A 22,276-nucleotide genomic window follows, 5' to 3' on the forward strand; every position below is an offset into this window, starting at 1 on the left:
CCTGTTTCACAGTTTAAGTAAATGAGATATTAGGAACACTGGGGAGCTTAGCCAAGGTCACAAACTAATAACTTGGTAGAGCCAGGATTTAAAATGAAAAACTTGTGAAGGACAGAAGTTTGCAGAGATGAATACAAAAATACACACGAGGGGTGGAATTTCTTCTTTAGGGTTCTATGCCTGGTGTTAGCACATTTAGTTTTGTCAAGTAATCCAAAGCAGACATCCATCAGGAAGGGGAAGAGGCCCATTTCTTGCCTACCAAAAGGGTCTTATTAGCTTATTTACATTAGCGTCTTTCAAAACTTATTTGAATGGTTTGTTGTAAAAGATACATACAAAGTTTCCTTTAACAAGTATTAAGGTAATATTTGTGCAAAGTGCACCATTAGCAATATAAAGTCCTCAGAAAAAATAAATAAGTACAAACTATGAATTGGGAGAAGGTAATAAAAATAGCACATAGAGTTCCAATGTGGAAAAAAAAAAGATTGATGAGTAATCCATTAAAATTGCATGCAGCAAAAATGATGCAAAAGAGTTTATTTCTTATAGGAGAATTAATCCTGTATCACTTTTTTTCCATGTCAGGTGTTCTACTCATATATCAAAGATGAGGTATAAATAGACCTCTGTGCCACCCTTGGAGTCGTGCACTCAGTCCACCAAAAGAGGCAGTAATCCTTGATGCCGTATTTCAAAAGCATGGGCATAAAATACTTCAGAGACTTAAATTTCAGTATGCAAGCATCAGCTTAGATTGTATAAAATAACAGTGAGCAAGGTTACCCACATGATAGGAGACAAATATACAAGAAGTCTTGACCACAGTCAAACACAGAATTTGTAAATAGAGAGGTCCGTGGAGTGTGAGCATCAGATATGTCTCAAATAGCACATGCCCAGTTTTCTCAGGACAGACAGGCCTAGGCCTGTTGACCCGATGCGCCATTTCTTTCTCCCTCCCTCTCTCAAAAGCGTAGCAGTTGTTCCTAAGTTGTATGGTCACCCTCCCTAACACCTAGGAATCCTGTGGTTCCATTTGTATTTTCAGGACTTGAGACAGAGATGGAATTCCTACATTGGTTCAATTGTTCTCCATAAAGAAATTCCTGTCACAGAGACCAATGGCCCACAAGACTGAGGTATTTATTATCTGGCCTTTAACAGGAAAAGTTTGCCAGATAAATGGGGGACATACTACAAATAGGTTTAATGAAAAAAACAGAGTATGTATTCTCAATACATTGCTTTGGAAGAAAATATTGACTATCTGGTTATATAACTGAAGGAACAGTGACACTGAGCTCAAGGAGATAATTCTAATGATTATCACCTAAGAAAACTGTGGGCAGGACATGAAGGACCAGGTCAAACTAGCATCCTATTGTTTTAAAATGAATACTAAAAAAGATTTTGACATCAAATTGATGGGTCTTGTGAACTGGGAGAATAACATGAAGATTCAGGTCTAGATATTTATTCTGTGTACAATTGTATAGCTTTTGCTTTAAATATTTTTTATCTGGCTTAAAGGGGTATGCTCTGAAATACCAAGTCAGTTTCATTAAAAGCAAATCTGAAGAAAAAATCTACATATCCAAGAATGTTTCTGTTAACATAAGGTGACACTAACTGTATTTTATGAAGCAGAAAATTGCTTCACACCCAAATTCTTAAAATCCTTCTTTTTTTGCTGCCTTTAATAAGACATAGAACATTTGTACACATGAGCTGCATAAAACTCTAACAGAATTAGCATTTAGTAATTTGATATTTTATATGCCTGGCAAATCTGATGCAAATAAAGCAAAGACATAAGAAAGCAGAACACTGTTTTATGACCGGAGTCATTCCCTAAAGTGGAATGAATTTACTAATACATTGTTGGTAATCTGCAGAAGGACCGAGTACAATCTTAGAAACAAACCCTTCCAGGTGAGCTCCTAGATTTATAATGAGAGAATACCAAAAATTTTAAAAAGAAAGCAAAGTTTCATATACTAAAGGCCACTGCTTAAAATATATATCATATTTTATATAATATCTATGTATATGTATATATCTTTCAAAATTCTCTCACATGTAGTTTTAAAATAATAAGAAAACCCATCTTGTGTAACATTGTAGCAAACTCTAGGAGTCTTAGAAGTATTTCCACCAAAATCAATTTACTTTTATTTGGAATAATCACACTTAAGACTTTAGAAGATGACACTGAATTTACCATGAGCTGATATGAATAGAGGAATGTAATGTCCTTTAATCAAAATAAATTGATGAAGTGGAACAATGACATTTTTCAAGGTTGAATGATGAATGTAAATTAATGAATTTGGATGACTACAGGTATATAAAAGTTATTCTAATTTAGCTCAGGTTCTAGAAAAGTTACCCAACAAATACAATATTTTTTGAAGAATAAAGTGCATTATCCAAAAATCATTAAACAAATACATTTTAAGCAAGTGTTCTACTGGTCATTATTAGACTCACTCTGGCACTATCATCTGATATTATAATGCCTTAAATTATACCTTCTAGAACCATACAGAGAGAACAAGAAAAAAATTTGCTTCTCTTTTTGGAGTTCCTGTCAGTGTTATGTTATCATATTTTAAATGAGCTCACAGTACTTGTCTGAAAGATTTAATTACATTGTAAAATATAGTGATCACAGGACTAGATTAATGAGTGGAATGAGATATACAAATAATTAAATAAAATGATTTTCAACCTTTTTCTTCTCAAGTAAGAGAAACATTTTTGAAAAATGAACTCCAAATACAAAACAGATAAAATTATGTCTAGTAGGGGCTTCACAGCCATGCCCTCCCAACTCCTTCTGGCCCATGACCTCAGTCAGTGAAGCCCTCTGCAACACTGAACTCTGGGCAGAACTTGAAAAATCTGTGATTAATGAAGGTTTTTCTGCTTAGAAATCCTAACCTTCCTAATCCAACCATTCTGTCTGCAGATCATTTGCAAGGACCTAAATCCTCTGTGATTAGAAACACTTGATCTCTTGAAATGAAAGAGAGGGAGAATATGAAAGAGAGGAAGGCATTTATTTGTCTGATTAGTTTATTGGTTACTCTTCCTGAAGAGATGGTGGCAAACAGAATGCTCTCCTGTATCTGATATAGTCCTTTCCTAAGGGTCTGTGGTTCAAAACAGGGGTCAAGTTCATGCTATGGTTCTGAGAAACTAGTAATATCATCTTTATCCACTTCTCTGCAAATTTCAGCCTACTAAGTAAAATTCTGAAACTGTTTATATATCAAAAGTAAAATTAGGATAAAGACTTTTTTTTTGGATGAGTCAATTGGCTCATCAATGGGATTTCTAGCTTTTTGTCAGAGTCTAATATTATCTCGGCAGAACAGAAGTGACTTGATTCATGCGTCGTTGATGTTCCTAAGAAAGACAGACAACCTGAAAGAGCAGGAGGCCATTAATCTGAGCACCAAGGAGTAAAAATTTATTGACAAAAGAATAGCATTTTACAGAGGTACAGCACACCTAAAGCCCCGAGACTTTATGGTCCTTTTTCTGAGCCAACAACAAAGTAAAAGTCACTGCCCTTTCTGTCCACTTCTATGCATTTGAAGGTGCCATGTATGTATAACATTTGGTATGAAGTCAAGAAATTTTTTAAAAGAGCGACAAAAATTAGAATCCTTGAAATGTCCAGTTTTATTTGCGACTATTAACTTCAATGGCTCACAGCCAGGAAGAGCAATCTTTGTTTTTTCTTTCCCTCAAGATTCAACTCTCACTTCTGTTGTACCAAGATAGCAAAGTTGATTGCTTGGCAAAATTTTATTTATTTATTTATTTATTTATTTATTTTTCTTGATTGGCAAAATTTTAAATCTGAAAAAATTCATTCATCCTAATTGAATTTTTTTTAAAAACCTTTGCCTTTGTGGCGAAAGAACCTGCGCTAGGACTTACAGAATATCATATAGATTTCCAGTTATAGATTTGATTACAATGTCGGGGGGTTTTTTTTTCTCTTTTTTTTTTCCTGAATAAAGGCTTTTGACCAGGGCTAGGTTCCACAGAGGGTTAAAAAAAATCATAAAATAGTATACATGTTTTAGGCACCTACTAGATCAAACACCAGAAGACTGCTTCCTCCATATTATCCCATTTAATTCTCACAGGGAAGTTTGATTTTACAGAAACCAAATCTCTGGTAACTACTTGCCCTGGCGTACAGTCAATGTCAGACTCAAGACCTGAACCCAGTTTTATGTATGCAATTCTAAAACGCATGCCCTTTCTACTAAATAATATACCCTTAACTTTTTGCAGTATTCATATGCAAGTAATTGTGAGGAATATTGCCAGGTTGGGGTGAGTACCGACAGTCTGTGAAAACATGTCAACTTTTAACTTGCTCTGACGCTGTCAGTAACCTCAACTTTCCTCCCCTACTTTTCCCCATTGTAGCCAGATTAAATGAAACAACCAACGTTCTTGTTTTCTGGCAGTGACTCAGTAGCAAGTTGAAAACAATTAATCAAGTTATTAATTATTAATATTCAAGTCTAAAGACCCCATTGCTCTTACCACCAGGATTCAGAAAGAGAGTTGAGTATGGCAAAAAGGAGTTCTCTTTTCTAATGTTATACAATATAATGTGCTCCCAATTTTTTCTGGATGTGCTAGTATGATATCCAGATACAAGCTCCCAAAGTTGCACATTTAGTGGAAAATACCATTGTTTTTTTAATGGAATACATACATTCTAAAAGTTGTAAAATTATTAACTTCACTGTTGGAAGTAATTACCAAGAAATACAATCCTTCTTTTTTAAAATAAAAACCCTGTGACATTCTTATTCATGCATATGTCATTTGAGGAAACAAACTGAAGCTATTTAATTGTCTGGATAGTCTTTTTTCAGTTACCATTCCTCAGCCTCAGATTATCATGTATTTTCTTTAAAGAGTTATGGTATTTCTAAAGGCGTTGAAAATCTTTTATAAATAAGGAGCCAAACTGTTAAGACGTGTTTTCGGCCAGACTCAAATTAGTTGCCAAAGCCATATTTAAGATCAGTCAACAAAGAAATATTGTCTTCATGATGCCCAGATAGCAAGCTTGATCTTAAATGTTAAGAGCCCCTGGTAAACTAAGACTTCATCTTTCACTGTGAAACCTTTACTGGATAACAAATGTGTCCTCAGGCAAGGTGCTCTAACCGTGATTGTACTTGCACCTGGGAGGAGGAATCACGGCACTTCCCCTGGAGGGCAGCATGGGTTAGATCTAGAAGAGAAAGCACCAAGGAAACCACACTGGCCACTCTCCTCTTCAAAGCCCAGAGCAGACTTCTGGAACGGAGCAGGTCACAGACGCTCTAGGACTACAGATGCCTGGTTTCATGTAGTAATCCGCACTGATCCCAGGGTTTTAAAAAGAAGATCTCCAGTTGCCTGTCATTTCCACCGCGCTCAAAAAGTTTACTCATTTAACTCTACAAATTTAACCCTAAGATACCCTTTGGGTTTTAGTGGATTTTGTCATTCTACTAAGTAAAAGCATTACTTTTAAACTTTCCAAAATTATGATGACTATTACTTGGTCTCTCTAGTGAGGCTTGTTATGAGTCTCCGCTTTTTACTAACTGTTCTGTGATCTGGTGGCTGCCTGATTTTTGCCTCTGAATCAAGCTATGAGTTGACTTCTCATTTTACTTTGCACTTGTATAGGAAAGACACAAAGCAGGAAGCAATCCGGGATTTGACAGTGTCCCAAAGCTTCACTTTCTAGGTTTCTAACTTCTCCTTGCCTCTTCAACTGCACAGTGCATTGTCGATTAAAGTGGTGAGGGTAGTCATTTTGTCTTGTTTCTGATCTTAAGAAGAAAGCGCTCAGTCTTTCATCATTATGTGTGATGTTAGCTGTAAGTTATTCATAGATATCCTGTATTATTTAGTACTACAGAATTTTAGAACCCAAGAATCAAAACTCACAGAATTAAAATAATGAAAGCATGGCCAAATAATAAAGTTATTCCATAGTTCAAAGAAATATATTAATGAAATTAATAGCACTAGGAGCAAAAATCATTCGCTCATCTTGGAAAATGATGGAAAAATATTTTATTAAATCCAACATTTGTTTCCTAAGTAAAAAGGCAGACTGACCTAAAAGAATGTGTCTTAACACAATAATAAATATATTATTTCACAACCGTAAAAAAATATACTGAACACTGAAGCCCAGAGATATTCCAGCTCACATAAAGAAGAAAGCAAAGATGTGACTATTACTATTTTGTAATAGAACTCTTTATTTCTGGTTAATGCACAGAGAAAAGAAACATAAGATGAGACTATTGGAAAGGCGAAGCAACATTATTACTTGAAAACAAAGGTACCAGTTACAAAATAAATACACAGAAATCAGTAACTTTCCTTGTCAGAAATAATCACTTAGAAAATGCAATGATTACAGCTATTTAACAGTCGCAAAACAGATAAAATAATTACTAAGAAACTTAATCTGTAGTCCCTATATAAGGAAAAAAATTAAGGTTTGATGAGACACTTAAAAGAACACTCGAAAACAACATTTTAATGGATGGAAAGCTAGAATGTAGTAAGATGTCAATTATTTACACATTAATTTTTCCAAATTCACAATAGGACTGTTATTTGGAACGTGAGAATGTGATTGTAAAAATCACAGCGAAGGATAAATGAGTAAAACTACTCAAGAAAAAAAATATAAATAAGATCAATGATGGAAGAGTTAAACTACTAGGTTTTACTCATGATATAAAACCATAATGATGAAATAATTATAGGAATTATACAAGAAAGAACAAAGCAATCAGTGGAAGAGTATACAATTTCAGAAGTAGACCTTGGCATAGGAATTTTTATGTAAGAAAATATGCAGTTCCAAACAATGGATAAAGATCTCGTCAACAAATGCTCCTCGGACTCTCAGCCACTTATATTAATAAAATTTGTATATTTAGATGTGGTTCTTTATCCCGTGTACCAAAATAAATTTAGAATAGATTAGAGAATTAAAAGTAAAGAATGAAATAATGACTAACTAGAAGAGAGTATGACAAACTTTACTTAATGCCAACATAGTTAAGGCCTTTCTGAGCATAAAAGCAAAGAAAGAAATCTTGCAAGGAAAGGTTGAAAAGCAAATACTGCAACATAAAAATATAAACTATTTAATGACTGAAAAATCATATTTAGAATAGAATAACACATTACAGACAGGCAATATATTTAGCAGAGTTTACTGCTCTTAGTTCATAGAAATCCTGTAAAAAAAAAAAAAAAACAAATGAATTACCTGATCAAATAAAATAGGGAAAATAAATGAAAATACTTTTCAAAAATTTAGAATGCAGATAGCCAATAAACATCTTTTAAAAGTTTATCCTCAACTGTAATGAAAGAAATCTACACAAAATTTAGACATATCATTTTTAATTTATCAAGTTGCAGAAAAGATGATGATGAATATTTTTATAAGTTTTAAAATGACATGGGTATTCTCATATGTAGGCTGAATAAATTTTTTACAAAGCTATATGATGGAGTATATGCTGGCATTGAAAATTAACTCTCAAGGGATATTTATGGACATGGAAAAATGCCCAGACTCTATTATTATTACTGTAGAAAAGCAAGCTATCCACAGGTTATGATTCCAGTTTGATTAATACATAGGTGTAAGTAAATATATCTTCAACAAAGACTAGGTGGGAAATAAAATTAATGATATTTTAGCACTGGGATACCACCTACTCTGCCACATGAATGAAAGACAAAATTATGGATATTAGATATCAAAATGACTTGAACCCAGTTTTCCATCTGAAACTCCTCTACAAAACAAAACTTCTGTATTTTGCGTATCACTAGTCTTATTGACATTGGATTATGGTTCTGAGCTGCCACCAACATAAAGAGCTTTTGTTAAAAGACAACAAATTCCACACTTGCATATGAGAATGATGTAAAATTTCATAATTTCCCTTACAATATTGTCTGTAATAGATTACTGTGTAGTTAGATTCATCTGTCATTCTCAGAGCTCTATGTAATAATGAGTGGTTCAGGCATGGAACTTCTGGAAAATTTTAAGATCAGGTTTCTCAATTTTAGGAGAAGTGGTTTTAGAAGTGAAATCATCCATCTCATGCCTGAGGCCAGTTGGGAACAACAAGAATGCCCCATACTGGATATGAGAGATGCTTTGTTGTTTTTTTTTTTACTGATTTTTTATTGAGAATAATTATTATAATCAATGTTTTCCATTTTATAACCTAGTTTTCCAATTCAAGTTTTTAGTATTTCAAAATAAGGTCATTTCCCTACCTCTTATAGCTCCATTCTACCTATCACCTATTTTGTCTAATGAGAAAATGTCTTATTAGTTATAATCATATAATTTATCATTAGACTTGGTCCTCACCTAAAATGTTTCTGCTTCTTTTTTAAAGCATCTTTCCATGTTTTGATTCTGGAGGATCATTTTTCACACTTTTGAAGACTGTGGCAAGAATATTTACTAAATGTATAATTTATTTCTCCATTAAGATAGCACATGCTGTTAAATACACATGAAGCTGCAAGGACCATTTAAATCATGGACACCGTGATGAAGTTTCTGCTCTAGTTTTCAGAATTTTACAGATCTTTATTTTTGTAAAAATATTCTAGAGCAGAGGCCAGCAAACTACAAAAAGTGGGTCAAATTTGACCCACTTCCTGTTTTTGTAAATAAATTTTTATTGGAACACAGCCACATCCATTTCATTATGAATTTGTGGCTGCTTTTGAGCTACAATGGCAAAGGCAAGCTGGTAGAACAGAAAGTGCATAGCCTGTGACACCTAAAATATTTCCTCTCTGGTGCTTTTTCAAGAGAACATTTGCTGACCCCTGACCAAGAAAATAACTCCTAACCAAGTCTTCAGATTCTGTGAAATTTCTTTTCTAACTTCTCTATTGCAGATGTTCGTCTCAATGGTGAAATGACACATGTTTAATTGTGCAGTACAAGATGCACTTTATTTCTAACCCTTATGTATATATTTTCACACTTATTCTATTTCCTCCACCTGAATGTATTACCCTTGCAAAATGAGTCATATTTCTGAAACCTTTTCTATAGCACTGATATAAATTAAAGATGAGATTTACACTTTAATTTCTTGATTGGTTAGCAAACCAGGAGAGTATTCTATGTTTTCCAGGCTGCTTTATTTAATGGGGTTCACATAACATGGTTCCTGGGAGCTTTGAAACCAGCACCCCATTGAAATTGAGTGGAGAATAGTACAATTAATTTGAAGTACAGTTCTCTATCAATTTGTTTTAGAATTAGGTAATGCTGAAAAGAGAGGAATAACTTGAAAATAAAAACATTGGAAACCTATCATAGTTAGGAGCTCAGACTTTATTGAAATCAATTTTTGAGGAATATTTGCAAAACCACATAATCTCTATTTATAAATATTGGATAAAGATTTGACCCATGCTTGAGAGCAGCTTAGATATTATCTCTTAAGATTCTGTAATACTAATTCCCAAAGGTGATGATGAAGGACTTTAAGTATAGAACACATTTCACATTAATATGGGACACAGAATTAATTCCTAAACATTTTCCAAAATGCTGACTCTAAAATGAAAATCTCACTTACTCATTTTCAACAGTTTTCGACCTTGCTACATGTTTACTTCAAAAACATAGGGGGATTAAAAACAGCTGATGTTTACTAAGTGTTGACTATATACCAAACACTACTTTTAGTCCAAACATAACCTCCCTTACCTCATTTTACAGATGAGGAAACAAACTTAGATAGGAAAAATAACTTGCTTAAGATCTCATTCCTGTTTTGTGCCCAAGCCAAAATTCTAACTCAAGCAGTTTGACTCCAACCTCTCTTTGAACCATGTACTCCTAAAGTCTAAAATAAACTAAAAGCAGCACACTGGAGTGTAATAATAGACTCCAGCACTTGACTTTGGGGGTGGGGAGCACTGAGAAAGGGTTGCTAACTCTTCTAAGTGGTAAAAAAAGGAGATGCTTCTTAGGAGAGATAGGCTTGAGTTGAATTGGATTTACTAATTAGAGACAAAGAAGATATTCCAGACTTAAGTAATAGCATGTTCAAAGCAGAGAGATGAAAGAGCACAGCACATTCAGGCAGGGGCACCAAGGGTCATGAGAACATGTTGTTGTGGGGGATGGGCAGGAGGGTGGGAAGGGGCCTGCCATATTGACATCTCATACAGGAAGTCCGTGGGCAGGGGTGCCTGGGTGGCTCAGTTGGGTAAGGAAGTCCATGGTTGTGAAATTTCAGTGTAGTAAGAACCACCTGGGTGCTCATTTACAATGACAATTGCTGGACCCAAACTGCCAGAGAATTGTATTCTGCTACATTGACGAATTTGCTTTCAACAGGAATACTAGGTGATTCCAGTGTAGGAGAGAGGCTCTTTGCGAACATTGGTAAGAGTGTCAGGAAATCAATATGCTGTAGCATGATATGGTTAATATCACTGGATTTTAGAAAAAAAACAACACAGTGGCTCAGTGGAGAGAGGAAGGTGTTCTTAAAAGGGATATTTGAGGGCTTTTTTTTAAGAATTCAGAGATAACATAAAGGTGGTTTTTCTTAGTGATTTGGAGCAAACACACACGTATATACAAACATACATACACCCCTTTGTTTAGAATTGCTTGTGGATGCAATATAGATTACTAGGTTAGAAAAAATACTAAAAAGTCAGTGTCCATTTGTGTTCATTTTTAAGGCACTGTAAGTTACAAAATGCATGAGTTTTTCAAGTCAGATGTTTTTGTGTTTTGCCATTCTCAATCCTTCTTACCCTAGCAATTAGTAAACTGCAGATCAGTTAATAGGGAATCAGTTGTGAATAAATGAATGAATGACTTCACTGAATCATATATTTTTCTGTAGGACCTGATTTTACACAATACAACTGGGGGTTTATTTAATAAATCAAACAAAATGCATGGTTTCTGTACTTTTCCTGGGATCAATGTAACCATTTAAAGGGCTACTTAAGATGAAATTTCAGTTGACCCATAAACTTAAGATATGGTGCCTCTAATTAATATGTAAGGTAAACGTTACTAATTCCCACTGGCTTTGAATATATATGGACTAGGGTAAGTGAATACATTTTAAAATTATCTGTTCCATTTATTTACTTGTAGCTCTCAAAATGACTTGTAATCAGGTGGCTTCCAAAATATGTTTCTTTAGAAAATCAATATATCCCCATTGCAAAAGAGAATGTCAGTACATTTTTCAATATTTAAACAAACCTGAGAAAAAGAAGGAATAGCCATCTAATTCATCTGGAATTAAACAGAATCCAAATGTCCAATCTCTTTGGGTACCTGGAGATGGCCTTGACCCACGGGGGGTTCTCAAACTGGGGATGGCAGATCGCACACTGACGTTTATTCCACACTTAAGCTTATTCAACACAGCTGGTGGGCATAAAATAGCTGAGCTCATGGATCATGTCTGGCCAAAATGATAGATATGGTCTTCTTTGTTGACAGTAGAGATGTTTTCACATTCCACGTGAATTAAATTATGCTCATCCATGCCATGGTACATAATCTCTGGCAAGGATTCTTAGAAAAAGTCATCATGTGGACTCATTGCAAAGCAACTGGAAAAAAAAAGTTGCAAAGTGGTAGTCTAAGAAATTATAAGACAAACGTTGCGTGACATCCATATATTTTGAAAGATATATGTGTTTTTGTTAATATTTATCCATAGGGATTCATGTATATTATATATAAATATATGCTTAGATATTAAAATTCATGGGTTATATAAATCCTTTATTTTAACAACTAGCAAAAATATTTTGAATTTCTAATATGAAAAGAAATTATGTGTTAATATACTAGGTATGATTTTATATGATAGTAAGCCTAGCTTTCAAAGGTTGGTAAATAAAATATAAGCACATGAAATTTTATATAAAGGAAAAAGGTTAGATAATAAAAGTATGATGTGATCACAACAATTGTGACACTTTATCAGAATGGGCACCAGATAGTAATTTCTGGGTCTTAAAAAACAAATGGACAGGGGGGGCAGAAAATTATTTCAGTCAAGGAAGACAGTAGGAGTGAACAAAATCTTATCAACCCAGTGTTTGCTGAATTAGACCTTTCAGAGAAGACCTAATCGTAGTGTTGTCAGGGGTTCCTAAGAACATATTCAGGTTCACTGATTCACTGGAAGGACTCCCAGAACTCTGAAGAGCTGTAATATGCAAGTTCGCCCTTTGTTACAGCAAAAGGATACAGATTAAAATCAATGCAGGGGAAAGACACATGGGGTAGAGTCCACAGGAGTCCAGGAACCAGCTTCCGCTTGTCTTCTCCCAGTGGAGTTGTACAGACGGCACTTACTTCCCCCAGAAGCAATTTGTGAAAACACTCCCCAAGCGTTGCCAACCAAGAAAGCCTACCACATGCTTTGGTGTCGAGGATGTTTACAGAAGTCAGTCACATAGGTATGAATTTCTCTGTGACTATTCTCATCTCTAGTCTCTAGCCCCTCCAAGAGGTCAGATATAGCATGGCCCTAGTCTTCAGGTGAATAAAAACAGACGTTTACCACAAATCCTATTGTTAGCATAAACTATCCTCCATAACCCAAGACCCAAGATATACCAAGACACTCTAATCAGGTGGGGTATTCCAGAGGCTTAGAGGTTCTGTGCCAGGAACAAGACAAAGGGGCCACTTCTTTCTTTGGATTGTGAGGATCTCAACACCCCCAAACCTGCTAAGTTAGTCCTTTCCTGCACAAAAGGGAGTTTGCGTGACTATGGATCTTAAATTTAAAAAAGAAAAAAACCTAAGGAAAACAGATAAAAAGATCTGAAATCCTAAAAAATGATACCTGCAAAAAAATTCGTGGATAACCATTTGTTTTGATGACGAGAAAAAAATGTCTATGAGTAAAAAGGAAAGCAGCATCATAAAATAGTTGTTTCACCTTTGCCTGGGGACCCAGGTGTTTGCACAAAGTAGCAGGCATCAGTGGAGTGATTTGCTGTCATGAGTGATCCTTATTGCACAGTCCTTAGGAGCTAGTCCTTACTCACCACACTGTAAATATCTCACTGCTACTCCAGTTAAAAGTTCTATAGAAGAAAGCTTATGTTATGCTAAACCAAATATTCGAGAACCAACTACTTACCGATCTTTTTCTTTTCATTTCTGCCTCCCACTCTGCACCGATGATTTCTTTTCTGAACTCTGTGTCCTCTCTGAAGATGTTCCAGTGGATTTGACCGCCATCGGCAGGACTGGGTAGACAGCGGATGCCCTGAAGAGGTACATGTGCTTTATAATCACAGGCTTCCTGAGGCCAAGCTGTCCTAGAGGGTTGCTGCATCTTAATAAAAATAGTATCTAATTTATCAAAAATATCCAGCAATTATTAGGCCCTTAATATATGCCACACACACTCTTTACATATATTGTCTCAATTTATTCTCCTAGAAATAATATGGGAGCTGTCATTGCTCCCCTATTATCAAGAAGCGAAGAGGGAGGGGGAGAGGGAAGTGGGATGGGGAGGGAAGCCATGAGGGTATCAGAGTTAGATGTGTGGCTAGGAAATAGAGCCAGAATTTGAAACTCACAAGCAAAAGGAGGTTCTGCTAAACACTTGCTGCTTTCTAAGATCTCAGAAGCCATTGTTCATCTTTTTTGCTCAAATAACAAAACCAATGGTATGGAGGAAAAGACTGATTGCGGCAAACTGATGAAATATAAGTTGGAAATGGTATAACAAGGAAACAGTAACTCCGAGGCAAACGTGATAGAGACAATGATGCAATGAAGTGATTCAAGCAAGTGTATGCAATTGCAGAAACAATTTTATCCTGTTCAAAATTTTCTAGTGAATTGCATTTACACTGTCATTTCAGGTCCTATCAAGATATCCAATCAGGGTCACAAAGAAAAGTGTTTGTTTTTTCTCCCTGTGTTAAGTGTTAGGGTATGAATTTTGAATGAAAATTATTAACAATTATACATGTTTTCTCATTCAGGAAAGCAAATCATGTTAAAGTGCTCTCTTTAAACTGTTAGGAGACCAATGATTACTAAAGCCTTTTTTAAAAGTTAAGGTTTTATAATGGTGTCTTATAAATATCTTGAAAAATACATCTTTGACAGCACACTTGAATATTAAGTCCAGTATTGCCAATGCAACTCTAATCAACTTTTTGACACTCATTTGGGGGATTATAGTGATATACACTAATTTATCTACTTCGTTTCACTTATGGAACAACATTATTCAAAAGGAAAATATATTTCTGGAGCCACAGTTGTGTTTTCAAATTGATGTTTCTTTCATGTAATCACATTTGCCTCAATGAAAACATTGCAGTTGAACAACTATAGTTGTGCAAAGATTGAAAGTGTAATTGAGGTATCTTATCTTTCTTGCCTACCATGAATCAAGGAAATAGAGAAAAATACATCTTATTTTGAACACCCCTAAATGTATCCTAAGTACGTTCTGTGGAATGTGCTGAACATTGAAATTATTAAAATTCTTAAAATGACCCCCTATTCCGAAGGATCCCAGAGTCAAGTACATTTTTTAATATTCAGTGTTTCCTTTTAAATATGTAATTAAACTGTCAATATTAATAGCTTTATGGTGAGCAATTCTATCCTTCTTTCACAGGTGAGTAAACAAAGCCACCAATTCCAGTCCATCTTCTGTGCCTAAAACTAGAGTTAAATCTTCTTTCTGATCCTGTGAAATGAATTGACTCCAGAAGTGCAGATCCTTATATGAGCACTTACCATGTACTGTGCTAAGCACCAATAATGTAAAAATGGAAGAAGTGTGTCCAACAGGTAGTTAGACCACTGAACAAAAGACTGCTTTTAGAGAATGGCCTGGGTAGAGAGTAACTATAAGGATGTGGTCATGTTAAGTGATATAAGAGAAGGCTTGAGTGTGGAGAAAGATATTTGAGATGATGCCTGAAGGGGAACTAGAGCTAAGAAGAGGAGTGGTGGGAGATGAGGTTGGTAAAGTCAACAACCCCCCCCAAGAGTGACAAGTTGAAGGAGTTTACACTTTATGCTGAAGGCAAGGGAAGTATGGAGGCTCCTCAAAATATTAAGAATAAAACTACCATAGGATCCAGCAATTCCACTTCTGGGTGTTTATCCAAAGAAAATGGAAACTCTAACTCTAAAAGATAACAGCACCCCATGCTCATTGCAGCATTATTTACAATAGCCAAGATATGGAAACAACCTAAGTCTCCTTCAGTGGATGGATGTCTAAAGGAAATGTGGTATATACATGTGAATGTACACACACACACACACACACACACACACACACACACACACACTGGACTACGATATAGCCATAAAAAAGAAGGAATCGTGCCATCTGTGACAACATGGATGGACCTTGAGGGCATTATGCTAAGCGAAATAGTCAGAAAAGGCGAATACTATATGATCTCATTTTTATGTGGAATCAAAACAAACAAAATCCAAAAGTAAAATCGTGGTTAGACAACAGATTGGTGGTTGGGGTGGATGAAATTGGAGAAGGGGCTCAAAAGGTACAAACTTCCAGTTATAAAATAAATATGTCCTGAGGATGTGATGTGCAGCATGGTGACTTCGGTTACCAATCCTCTATTGAGCATTTGAAAATGCCAAAAGAGTAAATCTTAAAAATTCTCATCACAACAACAACAACAACAACAACAACAGTTTGTAATTATGTGTGGCAACAGATATTAACTAGACTTATTGTAGTGATCATTTCACAACATATAGAAATCTCAAATCATTATGCTGTACACCTGAAATTAATATAATGCTATCTGTATATATTATACTTCAATTAAAAAATAACAGCAAGGGAAAGGATTTTAATCAGTGCTTTTTGGAAGTCTCACTCTAGCTATAGGGTGAATGATAACTTGAGGCAAGTGGACGAATAATCGACTGTAGCTATAACTCAGAACAAAGATGCTGATGATCTGGCCTAAATCAGTGGGAAGGGTCATGGTGAACAAGCAGGCGTGGTGGAAAGATCCTTAGGTGGTTGGGTGAATGGAATGAGGACCGTGAATGTGTTTTGAAATTCTCTTTATTCTTTTCTTTTAGAATATTTTTTTAACATTTTATAACCTCAAGGTAGCTTTGGAACACAATAAGAAAATGAATACCCAGGATCATGCTACCCAATCTATGAACTAGATCATCAGTGACTAGGGAGCTGGCTGTTCTTTCTTCTCCATTGCATCTGTGCCCTTTCCTATTAAAAACAAATAAAACTGTTTGGAATCTTTAACTTATCACTCAGAATTTTGTTTTTTTACACTTATACCTGTTGGTGCCCATGATGGTGATCCATTCATTTTTATAGCTATATATTCCATAGTATTAATATCCCATTCATTCGTTTACCAAATATTTATTGTGCGCCCATGGTGTCACAGGCACTTTTTAGGTACTGAAATGGAATAGTCAAAAAATAGTCTGACAAAACAAAACACCAAATTCTGCCTTCCTGGAGCTTACATTCTTACAGTCATATTTTCCTAACTCGGTCTTGTGGACATTTGTTTCAAGATTTTTCCTTGGACAAAAGCATCTTATGCGTGTCTCTTAAACAAAACATACACGAGTTTCTCTAATACTCCTAAAAGTACTCAATGTGAGTTAGACAAATGTTCAAACTTGAAAAATGATGCCAGATTTTTTTCCAGTGTATCCATGTGCACTACCAGTACAGTGCTGGAAATCTTACAGGTTCCCGTGATTTCATGGTCCCTACAATCCTGATTTTGTCAGATTTCTTCATTTCTGCAAATCTACTGAGTATCTAATTTGGTATCTTTTTGGGAACTTCATTTGTTTTTCACCAAATATCAGTGAAGTTGAATGTATTTTCATGTTCTTTTTGGCTTCTGTGTTTCTTCTTCTGTCTTTCCTCTTCTGTGAGATGTCTTTTTGTCATTTTTCTATTTAGTAGTTATCTTTCTTTTTGTTCTAGACCATAGGTCTCCAGTGATTATATGTAACAGACATAATACATCTGATATATAAAACTCTCTTACAGATTTAAAAACTACATATCAAGATACTCAGTGGCTATTTAAACAACCTTACCACCTATAAATAATGAGAGTTTTGCTTCTTACTATCTATTCTTTATACCTTTTTATTTGCTTCTGTTGTATTATTGCTTTAGCTAGTATCTCTAGTTAATTATCTTTCCCAGATTTTGGATTCTCTTCATTGTGTTCATTATATTATTTAGTTAGCATCTATTCTCAATCTAAGGTGTCAAATTAATCAGCCTCTTATTTTGTGGTTAGTTTCTGTGTATATGTATTTTGTTTAAAAAGCCCTTTCCTAACAAATTTCATAAAGTTATTTTTCATGCATTTTTCTCTTAAATATTTTAAAGCCTTATCTTTTTTTATACATCAAAGTCTTTATCCTATTTGGAATTGGCATCTATGTATGATATACAGTAGGAATCCAGTTTTCAGTGCAGGGGGGCTTTCCCCTCTATGGATAATTTCAACCACTATGTGTTGAATGGTCCTTCCTGTTGGCAATTTCTTGCAAAGCCACCTCTTTTTTAGTTTTGGTGTAACCAGGGAGTATAACCAGGGAGTTGGTTTCTGGGCTCACCTCTTTTTTTATTATTTTTTAAAATTTTAATGTTTATGTATTTCTGAGGGAAAGAGAGACAGAGCACAAGTGGGGAAGGGGCAGAGAGAGAGGAAGACGCAGAATCTGGAGCAGGTTCCAGGCTCTGAGCTGTTAACACAGAGCGCGATGCAGGGCTCAAACTCCTGAACCATGAGATCATAACCTGAGCCAATGTTGGATGCTAAACTGACTGAGCCACCCATGTGCCCCTGGGCTCTCCTCTCCTAATCCTTAATTTGTCAGTACCTTAACCAATGTCATGCATTATCACCATTTGTAGAAATCTTGCTAAATATAGGATAAGTCTTACTTTTTCCTCTTTACAAGTATTTTGATGATTAGGGGGCTTTTTCCTTCAAATAAATTTAGAGTCACTATGTCTAGATCTGTAATCAATCAATCACATTAATATTTGTATTGGATTAACATTGAATTATGAATTATAGCACATTTCCAAACTATGAAAAGCTTTAAAATGTATTTTATATTGACTTCAAATTATTGATTGAATTATTGTCAGAAAACAATATGTTTTCTGTATCTGTATGATACTGATTCTTTAAAATTGGTTGGAATTTGATCATGGAATAGTACATGGGCAATTTGTACACATTATCTGCATGTTCTCTAGAAGAATGTGTGGTTTCTAACCATTCAGGCATCAAGTTTACTAATAGTACCAGTCAATCAGACTTTTCTCCATCCTCTTTATTTTTATCTTCTGAACTCTTTGGAGATAGAATCGACCTTCTTATCATTTCCTGTATCTTTTTACCTGTTATTTTATATCATCTATCTTCTTATTGCTCTGTGTTGCATCCTGGGGAGTTTCTTAAGATCAATTCGCCAGTTTGTTAAATCTATCTTCATCTTGTTTGAGCCACTATTTAACATTTCCATTGAAGTAGTGATTGCAAAAAATGTGTTTTTTTATTTCTAAAATTTAAATTTTGCATTTTATTAAATCTTGCAAGATGTTTTTATCATCTATATTACTAGCTCATTTTTAAAATTTACCTGTCATTTCTTTAAATGTTTCATATATGATTTTTTTGTCTGTCTTCTATTGAATGGTCACGATATCTAAAGATTTTTGTAGTTTAAATATATTGTTCATTGTTTTTGCTAACTTTGTCAGAGTGTGCTTCTTCTTTAGGGTTTCTGTTTGTATCCTTTAATTAGAATTGCATTTTTATTTGATCTTATTCCATGGGAATCCCTAAGACCTAAATAGATGGTATTTTCCACCAAAGAATGCTTGATGATGAGAACCTGAGTGTTTAGGGGATACCATATGTCCCTATTTAACATGGGGAGCAAAGTTTAGGTTTTTCTCCTCCATCTACTGCTGGCACAAGACTTGATGTCCTTGGAGAAATATTGATTTTTGACATGTTTTGCCTTATAGGCAAATCCTGCTCTTTTACTTTGTTTAATGTATATTATTCCTACTCCATAGCACACAGCTTTTGCTTTATTTTGTTTTGGGGGAGAGACAATAGAAAGGTACTCTTGGAGATTTTCTTTGTTTCATGTAAATCCTACTAATGCTTTAAAAATCATATTTTATCCAAAATCTCCTTTTTTTATAGAAGAAGGACCAGTTAGAGTCCATAGTCTACCTTTAGTGGTAGGAGCAAAACAATTCCAGGATGTTACCTTCAACATCAGGGTGTTTGCTAATAGTGTTCTTTACAATAGAAAAACCGGAGGAGAATAATATGTGGCAAGTTCCATTTCAGACTTACTGAGTTTGAGATGTCTGTGATAGCCACATGCATATGTTAAGTCAATAGATGAATATTTGGGTCAGAAATCTGAGAGAGAGTGATGTAATGTTGGTATGGATTTATGTAAATTACTATAAAGATGTGAATTGAATTCATGGGTGTGGTGGAAATGGTTAGTGAGAATACATCTAGCAAAAAGATTAGTCAAGAAAGATCGATAAGAACTACCAACACACAACAGGGAGTCAGAAATAAAAGGAAATAGGAGTTGTTAGAAAGCTCTCAAGAGTTTTCCACTGCTTTGTTGGTGAGGATATATGTTACAGAACCCTGGAATGTGGACAACTGTGCCCCAGGCTGTAAGATATCAAAAATATAGACAATTTTGTGCATAAGGAATATTAGAACCACTAGCATGAGAAATTCAATTAGGCTGCATTGAGTAAAAACAAGATTTTTATAAATGGGGAAAGTAGGAGTCTGTGAAGACCAGGGCAGGCCAATCTCTGAAAAAATGACTGAATGGAAGGAAAAATGGGGAAATGTCAGGGGGTGTTGTGGAGAAGAAAGAGAACTGAGTTTTTAAAATAAGATTGGACATGCTTGAGTGTGTTTTTAAGAGCTAATAGGAACAAAGCAGTGGAAAACTCAAGATTGAAAACACTGAAGAGAAAGGATTGTATTAAATGAGCAAGTTCACACTACCTGAGAAGAGTGGGCTGGGTTGGGCCAGAGTAGAGATTGAGACAAAAACTATAAATACTGAGCCCCATCCATTACTCCGGAAAGGAAGAGGGATAGGTCAGTACAGATTCAAGTAAGAATGCAGATTTGTAAAGAAATGTAGAGAATTCTTGCTTATGATTCTTATCAAAGAAATAAAACATGAGCCCATGGGGTAAGATTGAAGAGGCATTTTAGACTTTTTGGTAGAGTGGAGAGCGCTTGAAATTGGTACAGAAGACAATGGGAGAGGAGACCAGCAAAGCAGGGCAGTGTTGCCAGGCAGCCGGAAGGCCTGCTGAGGCTGTGGGAGGTAAATTTATGGAGCTACCAGTCAGGGGCTGTGAGATTGTTCTCCAGCTGCTCCTGGCTTTGTTGCAGGCTGGGAAAAGGCAGATTGTTTACTCCACTTAGTATTGGGGGTTTTCTAAAAAGGTGTTGTGGGAAAATAAACAAAACCCAGCCAAGATATTTGAAGGAATTGAAAAGAGAGGTTGAAGTGATAGAGAAATAGGAGACTGAAGGACGAAAATCCTTGTACTGGGCTTTGTGCATAGTCAGAGGAGAAGCAGAACCCGAGTTAGCATGGGAGAGATTAGAAAGAGGACAACCGGATCTATGATCTCAGAACACAAACATCTCCAACTGCAGATGAGGGCCAGACTGCGGGGGCGAGAACTGATGTGGAGTCAGCAAGGAGATCCTGAGGTCACTGGGGCCGAGAAGATGTGGAAGCCAATGGTTGGAGATTGAATGACCCCTTGAACATTGAGAGTTGGAGTGGGGAAGAAACCTGTATCTCATCCCGTTGTAAAAGAGGAAGCCATCTCAGGAACTCTTGCTGAGCTAGTAATTAGTGCCTTATACTTCATTAATGACAAAGGAAGTTTGAGAAGGGAATTTATTTAATAATACTTTTCAAAAGTGGGATGAGTACCGCCCATGTGCAGACTGGCTACCTTCTTCTTAAGACCCTGCCAGAGGGATGACGTCTTAAGAAGAACAAAGAGGTTGGGAGAAACACCAGCTTCTAAATCATAAAAACATGAGTGGTGGAAATTGTTGCTGGTGAAAGTCATAGGATTTATTTTTGTGGGCTATAAATAAAAAGTAAAATATGTATCTCTTCAGTCTAGCGCGGCTAGGGAGAAACAGGCTAAGTGATTACATGAGGGCCATCCAATCTTTTGCTTGGGTGGTTTTGAATATTTTTAAAAGAAAGCAAAAATTTTAAATACTCATTCAACGTGTGGTGGGTTAATTTTGAAACAATAAAGGAGTAGGGAGCACTTACTAAATTTTTTAGAATTTAGCATTATTGGTTTGAAATACATTCTTTCTTCACACACCCAAGCATGTTTTAATTCTTATCTCTATGAACATGTTTTTCTTCTTGTATGGACTTTTCCCTCTTGACATCATGCCTTTTATAAATAGATTGATACAAGATTTAGGGCAAGATAAATAGCAATGTGAAAGATTAACTGCAGCAATGGTGAAATCCAAATGTCTAAAGATGGATATGCTTTGTTACATCCAATTTTTTTCCTCATCTTTTGTGTACTGTGTAAATTATTAAAATCTATAAATATTGTTCTCCATAAAAATAACTTTTTTCCTCATCTTATTATGAAAGCCCTTTATGCTTCACAGCCAAACTTCTTTGTTGTGATTTTTTAAATACATGTGTGATCACTCTTAAATTGTTCTCCCATTTGTTTCTCTTATTAGTCAAAAGAGAAGATGTGTGAGAACACAGAGCCAATGGAAAGTTCTTCTCAAACCACCACAACCATACAAGCAACAACCACAAAATTCAGGGTCTTAACGACCACCAGAAGAGCCGTGACCTCTCAGCTGCCCACCAGCCTGCCCACAGAAGGTGCTCTAGATAGTTTTTCTTTTTTCTGAAGGAGGGGAAATTCACTATATTGACATGCACTGGGGTAGCTCCCTAGGGGGAAAGTTATCTTTTGGCAAACTGGATTTTCTAAAGGACTTCTAAAGGAGAAGAGACAAAATTATTACAGAAGAAAAA

The 22,276-nt window shown here is 35.4% G+C and overlaps 1 protein-coding gene across 1 annotated transcript in view; it reads left to right on the forward strand.

Moving 5' to 3' along the window:
* PLXDC2 (plexin domain containing 2) overlaps positions 1-22,276 on the forward strand; it is a 438,555-nt gene that overhangs the window by 353,306 nt on the left and 62,973 nt on the right. Inside the window, exons 10-11 of the mRNA XM_029954388.1 lie at positions 13,339-13,399; positions 21,970-22,120. Of these exons, the coding sequence (XP_029810248.1) occupies positions 13,339-13,399; positions 21,970-22,120 (212 nt within the window). The remainder of the gene's footprint in view (positions 1-13,338; positions 13,400-21,969; positions 22,121-22,276) is intronic.

The sequence above is a fragment of the Suricata suricatta genome, chromosome 10, assembly GCF_006229205.1.
Source record: "Suricata suricatta isolate VVHF042 chromosome 10, meerkat_22Aug2017_6uvM2_HiC, whole genome shotgun sequence".
Taxonomy (NCBI): domain Eukaryota; kingdom Metazoa; phylum Chordata; class Mammalia; order Carnivora; family Herpestidae; genus Suricata; species Suricata suricatta.